This window comes from Neofelis nebulosa, chromosome 4 (genome assembly GCF_028018385.1).
Source record: "Neofelis nebulosa isolate mNeoNeb1 chromosome 4, mNeoNeb1.pri, whole genome shotgun sequence".
NCBI classification, from domain to species: Eukaryota; Metazoa; Chordata; class Mammalia; order Carnivora; family Felidae; genus Neofelis; species Neofelis nebulosa.
The window spans coordinates 61355054-61368351 of NC_080785.1; the positions used below are offsets into that span (position 1 = coordinate 61355054).

Here is a 13298-nt window from a genome sequence, read left to right on the forward strand (position 1 = left end):
TTGAAGCAGCTTATTTCAATTATAATTATATTGGCTAGGTTTTTCAGAGATGTTCCAGATTTTTCTTCCTCACTTAACAAGAGCAGCATACATAACTGAAAATGTAAGTTGCTTTGTTCTTATTCTCATGGCTCATTTCAAATTATGTGTTTTGCAGAGGTTAATATTATGTGGGCTGGACACCAAACCCACCACAGTTCTGAAGACTACAACTTATCCACAGCACTGAGGCAATCTGTTTTCCAAATATATACTTCCTGGGTAAGTTGTATAAAATTGAATACATATAATAATATGATACATTTTTAATTTTTTAATTAAAAAAAAATTTTTAGTGTTTATTTTTGAGATAGAGCGAGAGACAGAGTACAAGTGTGGGAGGGGCAAACGGAGAGAGACAGACACAGAATCTTATGCAGGCTCCAGGCTATGAGCTGTCAGCACAAAGCCTGACATGGGGCTCGAACTCATGAACCATGAGATCATGACCTGAGCTGAAGTCAGATGCTCAACCGACTGAGCCACTCAGCCACCCCATAATACATTTTTTAAAGTCTCAATTGTTTCCATTTCTTCCAAGTAATCTAAAATAAAGTGTTTTATTAATGCTTTTGTCTCCTTTCATAAGGCAAGATACATATGAAGCAAGTGGTATTTTGCAATGGTAGTCTTTTGTTTGATAAAACAAAACAAAACAAAACAATAACAACAACAAAAACACAATTTCACCTTGAGGTATACAGCAAGGTGGGAGATTGGCTGTCTACTTTTTTTATTTACTATAACTAATGACAGTGATGTATAGGCAATGTATCTTAATTCATATATATGCAAAGATTTCACGAGAAACTTTTTTTAAGTTTATTTATTTAGTTTGAGAGAGAGAGAGTGAGAGTGAGCAGGAGAGGGGCAGAGAGAGAGGAAAAGAGAGAATCCCAATCAGGCTTCACACTGTCAGCATGGAGCCTGACCCAGGGCTCAATCCCATGAACCATGAATCATGATCTGAGCTGAAATCAAGAGTCAGCTGACTAACTAACTGAGCCACTGAGGCACCCCAAGATTTCATTAGAAACTTTTAAAAGCAGTTTTAAAAAATTCAGTTCCCATTTCTCCATGCCCAAGTGAAATCTATGTAAATTCTTTGTTTTTTGTATACATATTAGAGCAGTTAATATGATGCTCAATAAAAATTTTGGCTCTAAAATATTTTTACACAAGGAAATGAGCAGACTAATGAAAACCAGAAATAGCCTCTATTTTGAAGTTTCTTCTGATTCCCTGGCATACTTGACCCACTTGGTAATAGCCCTCATCTGTGATTGTCACTCTTTATGTCTCCATAGCTATCCAAATGACTGCTGCTAAGAGGCATACTGACATAAATAAAAGGTCAGAGTTAGCAACACAGCTGTCTGGCTCAGTCGGTAGAGCGTCTGACTCTTGATTTCAAGGTCTTGAGTTCGAGCACTCATTGGGTATAGATACTACTTTAAAAAAAGGAGAGGAGCGCCTGGGTGGCCCAGTCCGTTAAGTGTCGGACTTCAGCTCAGGTCATGATCTCAGGGTTCGTGGGTTGGAGCCTCACATCGGGCTCTGTGCTGACAGCTAGTAACCTAGAGCCTGGTTCAGATTCTGTGCCTCCCTCTCCTTGCTCCTTGCCTGCTCACATTCTGACACTGTCTCTCTCAAAAATAAATAAACATTAAAAAATTTTTAAGAAAGGAGAAAGTGTTATCACTCTGTAAGTGCATTCATCAATAAGCTATTTATTAACTATAACTTATAATGTTACAGCACTTGTATGGTTCTTTATAGTTTGCAAGGCACTTTTACATACCATTTATTGAATACTTTCTGTGTTCCAGACAAACTTCTAAGATTTCTTTATGCATTAACTTTTTTATCTTCATGGCAACTTTATGAGACAGGTACTAATATAATGCTCATTTTAAAATGACACTGAGTCCATAGTTCAGTTATAAAACTAGTAAAAGGGAGTGTAGAATTTGAACTCATTCAACTGAGTTCAGTTCAACTGGATGCAGGGTCCCTGATCTTATCCTCCACACCAAATACTCTTTTATTTGCCTCTATATTGTTTTTCACTTATATTACTATGCTAGATCAAGTGTTACTATTATCAGGGAACCAAAGATCAGTGAGGTTAATTACACAGCTAGTACGTGACAAAGTCCCATATTTGAAACCAGATGCTTCATAAAAATATATATACTGGCCTGTGTTTTAATCCAAACAGCAGCATAGGCAAAACAAATCTATAAGTCACTGATGGTACAAATACATTTGCTGAAAGAGATATTAAAAGAAATCCAGGTCCCACCCCCTACATCACACATCTGTGTTACTGTGTGTATTAATTTCCTAGGGCTGTCATGATAAAGTCTCACAAGCTTAGTAGCTTCGAACATCAGAAACCTGTTGTGTCATAGTTTTAGAAGCCAGAAGTCTGAAATCAAGGTGTTGGCAGGGCCATGGTCCCTTCCCTGAAGACTCTAAGGAAGGATATGTTCTACTACTGTCTCTGAATTTTTTAGGTTCTGATAGTTCCTTGACATTTGGGAGCATAAGGCTAGTCTTCATATGGGGGTCTCCCTGTCTATATCGAGATTTCTCCTTTTCTTTTTATATAAGGACACAAGTCATATTGGATTAAGCCCCACCTACTCCATTATGAGCACATCTTAACTAATTATATCTGTAAGGGCTGTATTTACAAATAAGATCACATTCTAAAGTAGGGGATAGGATTTCAACCCATGAATTTTGTGGGGGACACAATTCAATATATAACATGCTTTAACCAACATAGGTGGAAAAGAAAGAGCATATATCTTTTCCATATCCTTACAGTTTGTGCTGGAACTCTGAATGATTCATTGTGAAAGAAATTATGACCTATGTCACAGTTGGATAGCTCAAGACTGGTCTAGGGCTCCAGTGAATAAAAGGAACAGGCCTCTGATGGAGGCGAGGGATACTGACTATCCTCCCTTCTTAAGAAATAGCTTCATAATGCAAACGTTAATTATCCTGTACATAGGCTAAACATAGCCTATACATAAACATATTGGCCTATACATAGGCTAAACATGTCCCTGATTAAAACAATGATCTCAAAAATCTTTATTCTCTCTTGAGTTATGTATTTCCCTTTGCATAAAGATAAGTCAAGCCTCCAGTGTTTACATTTGGGGGGATAAAGCCTCCAAGAAAAGATGTAGCTGTATTTGAAGTTGGTCCAGGAAATTAATGCAGTGTGTAAATTGATTATCTGAGGAATTATCAAAGGAGAGTTTTTATCAGAGCACCATAGATTTCAGAACTAGAGGAGATCTGGGAGACAATATATTTAAATCATCTATTTTAAAAGCTACAAAATGAATCTCAGAGGAGCCCACTACCTCATACAGTATTGAACATTGCTGGTTGGAATCTGAATCCGACATTTGGCTCCAAGTTTATGGTAATCTTTACCCTAGTTTCATTTGCGACATTCCCCTTATTAAGTCAATGCATTCAAAGCTACAGATTAGTGAAAGCCTAAGTAAAATACAGGTTCACACCTATTTATTGCCAGTATAAATCCCTTTTACAACCTCACATCATCTTGCCAAGGACACAAAATATGCTGAGGGGGGAAATGAGCATTGGGAATGCATCAGAAGCTGCTAACTTGGGGGAGGGGAGCAAGCTGGAAGATTTGCCACGTGGGAAATGAAAGGCAGAGATTGTGAATCAGATTGGAGTTTTGTCTAGCGTTTGTAGGTCTGTTAGAAGATAGCATAGATGATTTAAGGGTCTGTGATGGTCAACGATGTGTAGGAGGTCTTTCTAGACATTAAAATCAAAGAATACCACTAGTTGGGTTTTTTTTTTTCATTTTCTTTGAGTCTTTTGTAACATTCTTCTCATTAGTGCTGCTGCATACAGCAGGTAACTTGGTAGTTACTAAGGTAACAACATATTTTAGAACAAGTAATAAATGTCTTTGAAGAGAAAATTAATTTGTGAAACGTAAAGCATAGTTATTCTTAGAGTGCTTTTCGTTTACATTACTACAAAAGTTAGGGTGGCACTCCTGTCATTTAAAATAGTTAAAGATGAGAATTCAACTTTCAAGAATTTCTAGCTGTACTTTTTGCACTTTTTTAAAAGCCATTTTTAACCTCAGATTTACCATTGCTCATCCAAAAAGAACTGCAATGGATAGAGACCATTTTAAGGGAACCTTATTTACTACACACCGAAATACGTGATTTTGCCTGCTACTTCCATCTCTTACTACGTATCCTAATTGATACAATGGCTTAAACATGATAGTCTCTTCAAATAATAAAATGTGTCTAGATCCATGGATATTATTTTACATACAACAGTGTCAAGAAAAGCACTTCATTTTCTTCCATCATTATTTGGATAAAATACCTGAATGCTACAGTTTATATTCAAAACATAGCTAGAAAAGTGCTAGAAAAATTAAATGGGTTATGCCAAAGGGTTATAGGAACCAACTTGAAGGAACACCTCATGGCCAAAATCTGGAACAACTTGAACAGTAAAATATATAATGGAGTATAGAGTTAGAATCCAAAGTATAAAATAAATACCTTTGAAATCAGCCCATACTGATATAGATAAATGATGGAATAACTAGATAAATGGGGACAAATATAAGGGAGACACGTTCCTTTAAAGAATTCCAAAAGAATCACAGATGATATATATAGATATATCTACCCCCCCAACCCCTGCCTCTAAGAAATGGTGCTTAATGTCTCCCTTACCCAGACCTTTTGAGTTCAGACTGTACTGAGGACTTCGTGTACAATGAATAGAGAATTAATAATGGACAGCTGGGATGTAATGGGACAGATGGTAGCTACACTTGTGATGAGCATAGCATAATGTATAAACTTGTTGAATGACTCTGTTGTATATTGAAACTAAGGTGACATTGTGTGTCAGGTATATTCAAACAAACAACAAACAAACAAAAAGTAAAAACACCAAAACAAAAACAAAAAATAAAAGAGAGAGAGAGAAAGAGACAAAGGGTGAAGTACGGGTGGGAGGTAACTTTAAAATGGAGACACCTGGCAAACAAAATCTCAGATAAAGTTAATTTTGTCGGTGATATCTTGTTGATAGCATGTACCCTTTGATAAGATGTGATAATAATGGCCTATTGAATGGCCCTTCATCCCTTTGGTGTTTGTCACCAAAACCCATAGCCGAAGAGTAATCATGAGAAAAGACCATTGTTGAACCCACATTGAAGGACATTCTACAACATACCTAACCAGTACTCCTCAAAAGTGTAAAATGAGACACTGGGGACATTTGAGAAACTGTCACAGGTCAGAAGAGAATATAAGATATTAATGCTTTGTAATATTGCCTCCTGGACAAGATATTAAGTCAGAAAAAAAAAAGAAAAAACCTAGTAAAATCTAAGCAAGATGTACAGTTTAGTGGAATTTAATTAATATTGTACCAATTTGTTTCTTAGTTGTGGCCACGCAGCTCAGTAATGTGTTAATGAGGGAGGCTTGGTGGAGAGTATGTAACAACTCTCTGTGCTATTTTTGCAACTCTTGTACAATATAAAACTATTGGGGCGCCTGGGTGGCTCAGTCGGTTAAGCGTCCGACTTCAGCTCAGGTCACGATCTCGCGGTCTGCGAGTTCGAGCCCCGCGTCGGGCTCTGGGCTGATGGCTCAGAGCCTGGAGCCTGCTTCCCATTCTGTGTCTCCCTCTCTCTCTGCCCCTCCCCCGTTCATGCTGTGTCTCTCTCTGTCTCAAAAATAAATAAACGTTAAAAAATTAAAACAAAAGGATAAAACTATTATGGAATAGTTTATTAAAAATATAATTATATGTATGTACCTATGTTCTCATAGAGCCACTGTGGATCATATAACAACTCTTAAAAACCAAAAACCAACCAACCAAACAAAACCCCCTAGAACTACCAGCAATAGCCATTGATTCCTGGGACCCCTAGAGCATCATAAAGAGCAATGATTCAGCCAATACTATCTTAAATTGGTTGTAAGGTAATTCTTTATTTTTTAATTCTTAATCCCTCAACACATCACCCATTCTTAGCTTTCCAGAATGCCAGCTCTGAACAAGCTAAATTGCTCTCTAGGTTTGAGAAAGGAATTTCACAGACTCCTACCACATGCAGATGGAGTCAAAACCTGGTCCCACTTCTGTCTCCAATCTCATCTTCCACAATCGCTTATTGTCACCTCATCTTCAATGAACAATTAATTTTCAGTTCTCTAAATATACCATGTCGGGGGCGCCTGGGTGGCTTGGTCGGTTAAGCGTCCGACTTCGGCTCAGGTCATGATCTCACGGTCTGTGAGTTCAAGCCCCGCGTCGGGCTCTGTGCTGACCACTCAGAGCCTGGAGCCTGTTTCAGATTCTGTGTCTCCCTCTCTCTCTGCCCCTCCCCTGTTCATGCTCTGTCTCTCTCTGTCTCAAAAATAAATAAATGTTTAAAAAAATTAAAAATAAAATAAAAAATATATATATATATATACCATGTCGTAGTGTCTTGATATGTCATTGCACATGCAGTTATGTCTCTCGGTAAAATTTTTGCCCCTTTACCCCTGATTCCTTCATCCTTCGGGACTCAGTTCACTCCTTTCTTAGATCCTTTCTAACTTTGCCTAGGTTGCTGTTTTTTGTTTTGTTTTGTTTTGTTTTGTCCATAAAACCCTTGCATATCTCTATTATAGCACTTATTATTTGCATTACTGCCTTTCATGCCAGTCTGTAAACTTTAAAAGGTATAAAGGTATTTTTTACTGCTATATACCTACTATCTCTAAAGTGCCTGTTGCAGTCAGTGCATAATAAATGTATACTATGTGAATGAACAAAATTAAAAAAAAGTTTTATGGATGTCAAAATACATGTGTCAGAGGAACTATTTTGCTACATTAACTAGAGTAAGTCAAATGAGTGAAATAATTTAAGTATTTAAAAGATCACCAAAAATTATAGATAGGGAGATTAGCTTATTTACTTTTTTGAATAAAATATATTTTGACATATTTGTTTCATATATGAAGCTAGAGCATGGGAAAGGCTAACATCTGTGTTTAATGAGCTTAATATTTCTCCTAAAAGCATAGTCAATAAGGGATAAATGCATTTAGTTTAAATGACTAGGTTGAGTAATTTATTTTTAACTCTGTAGTATCTCTCAATCATTTAAATTGTTTTAATTTTTAGGTTAGTGTTATAATCAATATAATAAGAATTTATAAAATATAGCTTATTAGAAATCTAAAAAGAGGTAAATTTTATCCACCATCAGAGGAAATATAGTTATAATATCCATTTATGAAAACTTTTCTTCCACAAGTTAGGGAATCTGTAAATATATGGTGATATTATTTTTGAGCACAATAATTTAAAAATACATATTGTTTACATCTAAGAAACACTAGGGGACAATTTACCAGAAATAAGGAATTCTGAGTCCCAGTGTTAGCTCAGTTATTAACTAGCTTTGCCACTCTGAACCAACTGATTAATGCTTGCATTTCAGTGATCTTGTACATGAAGTAGGGTAATTAAGCGGTGCCTGGGTGGCTCAGTGGTTGAGCTTCCAACTTCAACTCAGGTCATGATCTCACAGTTCGTGAGTTTGAGCCCCACAGTGGGTTCATTGCTGACAGCTTAGAGCCTGGAGACTGCTTCAGATTCTGTGTCTGTTTCTCTCTCTGCCCCTCCCCACCCTCATACTCTCTCTCTCTCTCTCTCTCAAAAACAAATAAACATTAAAAAATATTTAGACATGGGGTAATTAATATTTGCTCTGCTTCCTATATTGTTATTTTGAAGATTACCTTAAATGATGAGCGTGGAAATTCTCTGAACTATAGCAGTATGATTCACGTATATAATATTGTTTTTATATGACATATAAGACTACAGAGGAACTGTTAGTGAAATCTCAAATCTTTTATTACATCGTACTTTCTGCCAAACTTCATAAACAAAGGCTATTTTTCAATATGTGAGAGCTGGAATTATATAAAGACAAATGTGAAGAAATAAAGACACAAGAAACTAACAACTTTGATGTAATGCAGTCAAATACACAGGGGATAAAATTCTCATAACTCATATGTCACAGATGGAAAGCATACCTTGAACCCCCCATGCAGTAAAGAAACAAAACATGTCTCAGGACTTTGCCTCAGAACTCCAAGGCTTTTCTCCCCACACTCAACCACCATTCAAAGACAGCATATAAGACAAAGTTCATGTCCACATATTCAATAAATTAAGTAAGCCCTTTGCTCTCTGTGTCTTGACCAGTTTCAGAGTCTTGATTTTAGCATGCATCGGGAAAAGGGAATTATTCTGTAGTTTACCAAAGTCATTTTAAAATTTGGTAAAGGTAAAATTATCATCTGATACTTGATGTTTCATTTTACATAAATTTGATAGTCATTTTAGGGTTTAGCATGGATAAGTAAGAAGACTCATAGTGGAAAGCTCTACAAAAGGCAGCATTATCTCATTGTTACTTTAAAAAAATATAAAATTGGCCAAACTATTCAACTTCCTCTACATGGTATAATTGTTCTTATTTTGAGATGTGCATCCACTCTTTTTTTGTTTCTTTTGTTTTGTTTTTCTTTTCCATATACACTCTTGATTGGCAGAGCTGGTCATGGTGGCAAAGTTTGAGCATATGAAGAGACATAAGTAAGACATGAGCTCTGTCCTTAAGGTGCTTGCTTTCCTTGGTGGGATTTCAGTAAGGCAATAGCCATTATAAATACAAATTGTTAAGGTTTTAAAGAGAAGTGTCTGCTTTAAGAACCATGGTGGGTCAAGGGGAGCATCACTGAAGAAATGCCTGAGCTCAGTCTGGAAGAAGAATAAAATTTTTCCACAAATGAGTTTGTAAATGGAATATAATGTAGAAGGAGCACATCACTGAAAACACAAAATTATGAAAAAAGTATAATAAACCTAGGGAATTGCAAGTAAAATGCATGGTATATGTATTAGTCTCCCAGAGCTGACTTAACAAAGTAGCAAAGACTGGGTGGCTTAGAAATCTATTGGGTCATACTTGTGAAGGCTCAAAACCTGAGGTCAAGGTACTATAGGGTTGATTACTTCTGAAGGCTGTGAGGAAGAATCTGTACCATGCTTGTCTTCTCACTTTAGGGTGGTTTGCTGGTGATTTTTGGTGTTCCTTGGCAGGAAGATGAATCACATTGATCTCTGCCTTCATATTCACCTTGTGTTCTTCCTGTGTGCATGCCTGTCTCTGTGTCCATATTTCCTCCTAAGAAGGAAACCTGCCATAGTAGATTAGAACCCACCCTAGTTACCTCATTTTACCTTGATTACCTCCGTAAAGAAACTATTTCCAAATAAGGTCACATTCTGATATACTGGGGGATAAAGTCTCACATATCTTTTGGGGGAACACGATTCAACCCATAAAGTTTGAGTATGGCTGAAATATAGGATGTATAAGAAGGTGGAATGGGGAAAGGCAAAAGGGGTAAAAGGATAGTGATGGAAACAGAAAGATGGGCCTAGATTATTTAAAATAGGACTTCCTATGTAGAAACACAAGTGCTTATTCCATACATACAATTTAAGTGGATGTGTCTTAGGAAAGAGATCAGTGTTCTCTATCTGCAACCAGAAGATTTGGTTCTATATCATAACTAATCCCAGATTTTAGGAATGTGGGACAAGTGTACTTGATTATTCAATCTTTAGTTCATCAACTATGAAGGAAAATTTTTTCTCTAAAGTAGCATTATAAAAATCAATGACAACTATAGAAGTACAGATACTAATAAAGTTAAACTACTTTATTTATTTATTTATTTTTTTTTTGTTAATTCATTTTTGAGAGACAGAGACAGAGTGCAAGCAGGGGAGGGCAGAGAGCAGAATCTGAAGCAGGCTCCAGGCTCTGAGCTGTCAGCAGAGCCTGACATGGGGCTCGAACCCACGAACCATGAGATCATTACCTGAGCCGAAGTCAGATGCTCAACAGACTGAGCCACCCAAACTACTTTATTAAAATAAGATAGACATGAATCCTGGAGCTCAATTTCTTTTTTTCCATTTCTTTCAAAGTGATTATACACTTAACTTTAACCGTTTGATTTAGCAGCTTACTTGTGGACAGCTCTCCGCTCTTGACCCTTGCTTTTTCTTGCAGTTTTTCATGCCTCACGACTTTATTTCCAACTTCATCCAACCTGAAATGCGTAATTTCTTTGACTCTGGAAAACAGTCTGCCTCCTTCTGTTGCATCTGTCCTGAAATCCCCAAGCTGTGTTTGAATCCGGTTGCCCACGTACTTCATTCCCACACCCAGCTTGCTGAGCTCCTGTGGGTGCCCTGTAGCACCAGCTGGCAGCTCGTTGCCCTCCACGTATGGCTTCCAGACAGAGCTGAGCTATCAGTTGAGTGCTGCTCACCAAGCGCCAAACATGAGCCTCCTCCTTACCTGGAAGAAGACCTTCCAGAACTCTTCAGTCTCCTCAAGGTCTCTTTTCCACTGATGCCCCTTGCTTTCAGCCAGTGACCATATTTAAAACTTCACAGAGAATGTGAGTTTTTCTGTTTTTCCCTCACTCTACGTTCTTTTAGATATACTTTTTAAGATTTGTGAATTCACAAGTGCACACACTTTCTTGTCTCTAGGTTTATAGAAAATGTTCACCTGTTTTGAACAGGTCTTATTCTCAGATTGGTGACATCGCTCCTGTCTGAGTTCCTGTCCTGGACTTTGTCTGACCAACTACTTTTGGCATGTGTCCCTCTTCCTCTTAACTGACTCCTTCTGAGTATACCAAAAATATATTCATATCTCTCACACTAAAAAAATAAATAAAATCTTCTCGCTCATCCATGTTCTACTGAAAGAATATCCCCACCTCTCTCCTTCTTTGTTTTCTGAAAAAGAGAAGTAAATAATCCCTACCTCTATTTCATCTACTCCTTTGAATCATTTTTAAACTTATTGAGGTCTGGATTTCAAGCCTACTTCTCCACTGTCCAATCCAGTGTCATTTTTCAATTCAGTTGATATTTGCAGAACATATTTGCTTACTCAGTAGCTTCCTTGGGATATATCTCAAAGACTCCAACACAGCATTCCCTAAGTTGAACTGTATAAACCTCTTTTTCCTCCTGTCTGCTGTCTTGGTGAGCAGTTATCACACAGAAGCCACACACAAGCCACAAATCTGGAGGTCTTCTGATACTCCTTTTTCCCTCTCATCTATGTTTAAATAGTTACCAAAGCCTTAGATTTCTTGCATGCCCTTTAATCCCCATGGCTACTGCTGTGGTTAAATGTGGGTGACTTTCCATTGGGCCAGTGAACTAGATTTCAAAATTATTTTTATATTTCTCACAAGCTTAAAAAAATGTAACTGCTGTCTCACGATCTAGGATAAGTCTAGTCTCCTTGGAATGGAATTAAAAGCCTCGCCTCCTGGTTTTGACTAACATCTAATTATCATTTGTTTTTACTTTCATTTGGCTGTGATGGTGAGAGAGATTGACCAGAGACTCTCTGAAGAAAGCCATAGATTGTTTCTTCAGAAAATTACATTTGCCCCCATGCACACAAGCTCATGTTTTGTTGTAGTGATATTAAAGGGGTTCACAGACTCCCTTAGATCTGTCAGTGAACCCCATTGTCCAATCCAGTCTCTGGACACACTCTGCAACACTTTCAGCAAGGCAGAGATACTTACAGTTCCCCTTAGTGTCCTACTTCATGGTACCCTTCACACAATCCCAGGCTGCTCTGTTCACGTGATGAGCAGAATAAAACCCACTCATTTTCCATCCAGTAACCAAAGGTCAACTGTAGGACTATCCTCATTCTTTCCACACACACACAAGTATGGATTATTTTTCTCCTTTAAGAACCTGTTGTATATGACTTCCACTAAAATGTAATAAAATAACCCAGGGTAGACAATCAAATTTAAAGCTAACGAGACTTGGAATCAGAGTGACATGGTGAGCGCATGGCAGAAATGGATTTCTTTGGTAAATGGTATAATGTTCCCTGACCCAGGTACTGAGAGTTTAACTATGAGGAAGGAGAAATTTCTTCTCCTAAATTAGTATCATTTCAGGCTTTACGATGGAACTGACACTTAAGTTGGTTTTAAAAACTACAGAGGATTTGGGAATGTGAAGATGTGAGGTACAGAAGATGAGGGAGGGATTTCAGACCTGGACATTTGCTAGGCTGCTTTAATTTTAGAAATTAGAACGAAATTAACTTTCATGTGGTTCATGAGACTTACTCCCTGTCCTGTATTTTTCTTCCTTCCTTCCTTCCTTCCTTCCTTCCTTCCTTCCTTCCTTCCTTCCTTCCTTCCTCTCTCTTTTTTCTTTTCTTTTCTTTTCTTTTCTTTTCTTTTCTTTTCTTTTCTTTTCTTTTTTTCTTTCTTTCTTTCTTTCTTTCTTTCTTTCTTTCTTTCTTTCTTTCTTTCTTTCGGTTGTTAATGTTTGTTTATTTTTGAGAGAGAGAGAGAGTGAGCAGGGGAGGGGCAGAGGAGGGGCAGAATCCAAAACAAGCTTCAGGCTCTGAGCTGTCAGCACAGAGCCTGCCTGAAGTGAGGCTTGAACCCATACACTGTGAGATCATGACCTGAGCCAAAGTCACGCATGCTCAACCAACTTAGCCACCCAGGTGCCCTAATGTATTTATATTTCTTATTAGAAGTTTCCTTTTTTGGAATTCATGCTGAACTCATTTTTCCAGTTTTCTGATAATTATATATACTGATTTGTAAGATTTGAGACCTTGGTTCATCAAATGTGTTTTTAGGAAATCTAATCCTGTGGGAAATTCCTTAAGAAAGCATTCAATGGGGCAACCTGGGTGGCTCAGTCAGTGGTTAAGCGTCCCACTCTTGATTTCAGCTTAGGTCGTGATCTCACATTTCTTGACATGGAGCCTCCATTGTGCTCTGTGCTGACAGTGTGAAGCCTGATTGGGATTCTCTGTCTCTCTCCACCTTTCTCTCCTCTTTCCTCTCTCTCTCTCCTCTTTCCTCTCTCTCTCTCCTCTTTCCTCTCTCTCTCCTCTTTCCTCTCTCTCTCCTCTTTCCTCTCTCTCTCCTCTTTCCTCTCTCCTCTTTCCTCTCTCTCTCCTCTTTCCTCTCTCTCTCCTCTTTCCTCTCCCCCTCTCTCTCTCTCCTCTCTCTCTCAATAAATAAATAAGAGAAGTATTT

The 13298-nt window shown here is 37.7% G+C and overlaps 1 protein-coding gene across 6 annotated transcripts in view; it reads left to right on the top strand.

The window, feature by feature from the left end:
* The window catches only part of AGMO (alkylglycerol monooxygenase), a 377151-nt gene that overhangs the window by 168968 nt on the left and 194885 nt on the right, over nucleotides 1-13298 (top strand). For all 6 annotated transcript variants that reach the window (XM_058724927.1, XM_058724926.1, XM_058724922.1 and 3 more), the window contains one exon: nucleotides 158-261. In XM_058724927.1, coding sequence (XP_058580910.1) covers nucleotides 158-261 — 104 coding nt within the window. The remainder of the gene's footprint in view (nucleotides 1-157; nucleotides 262-13298) is intronic.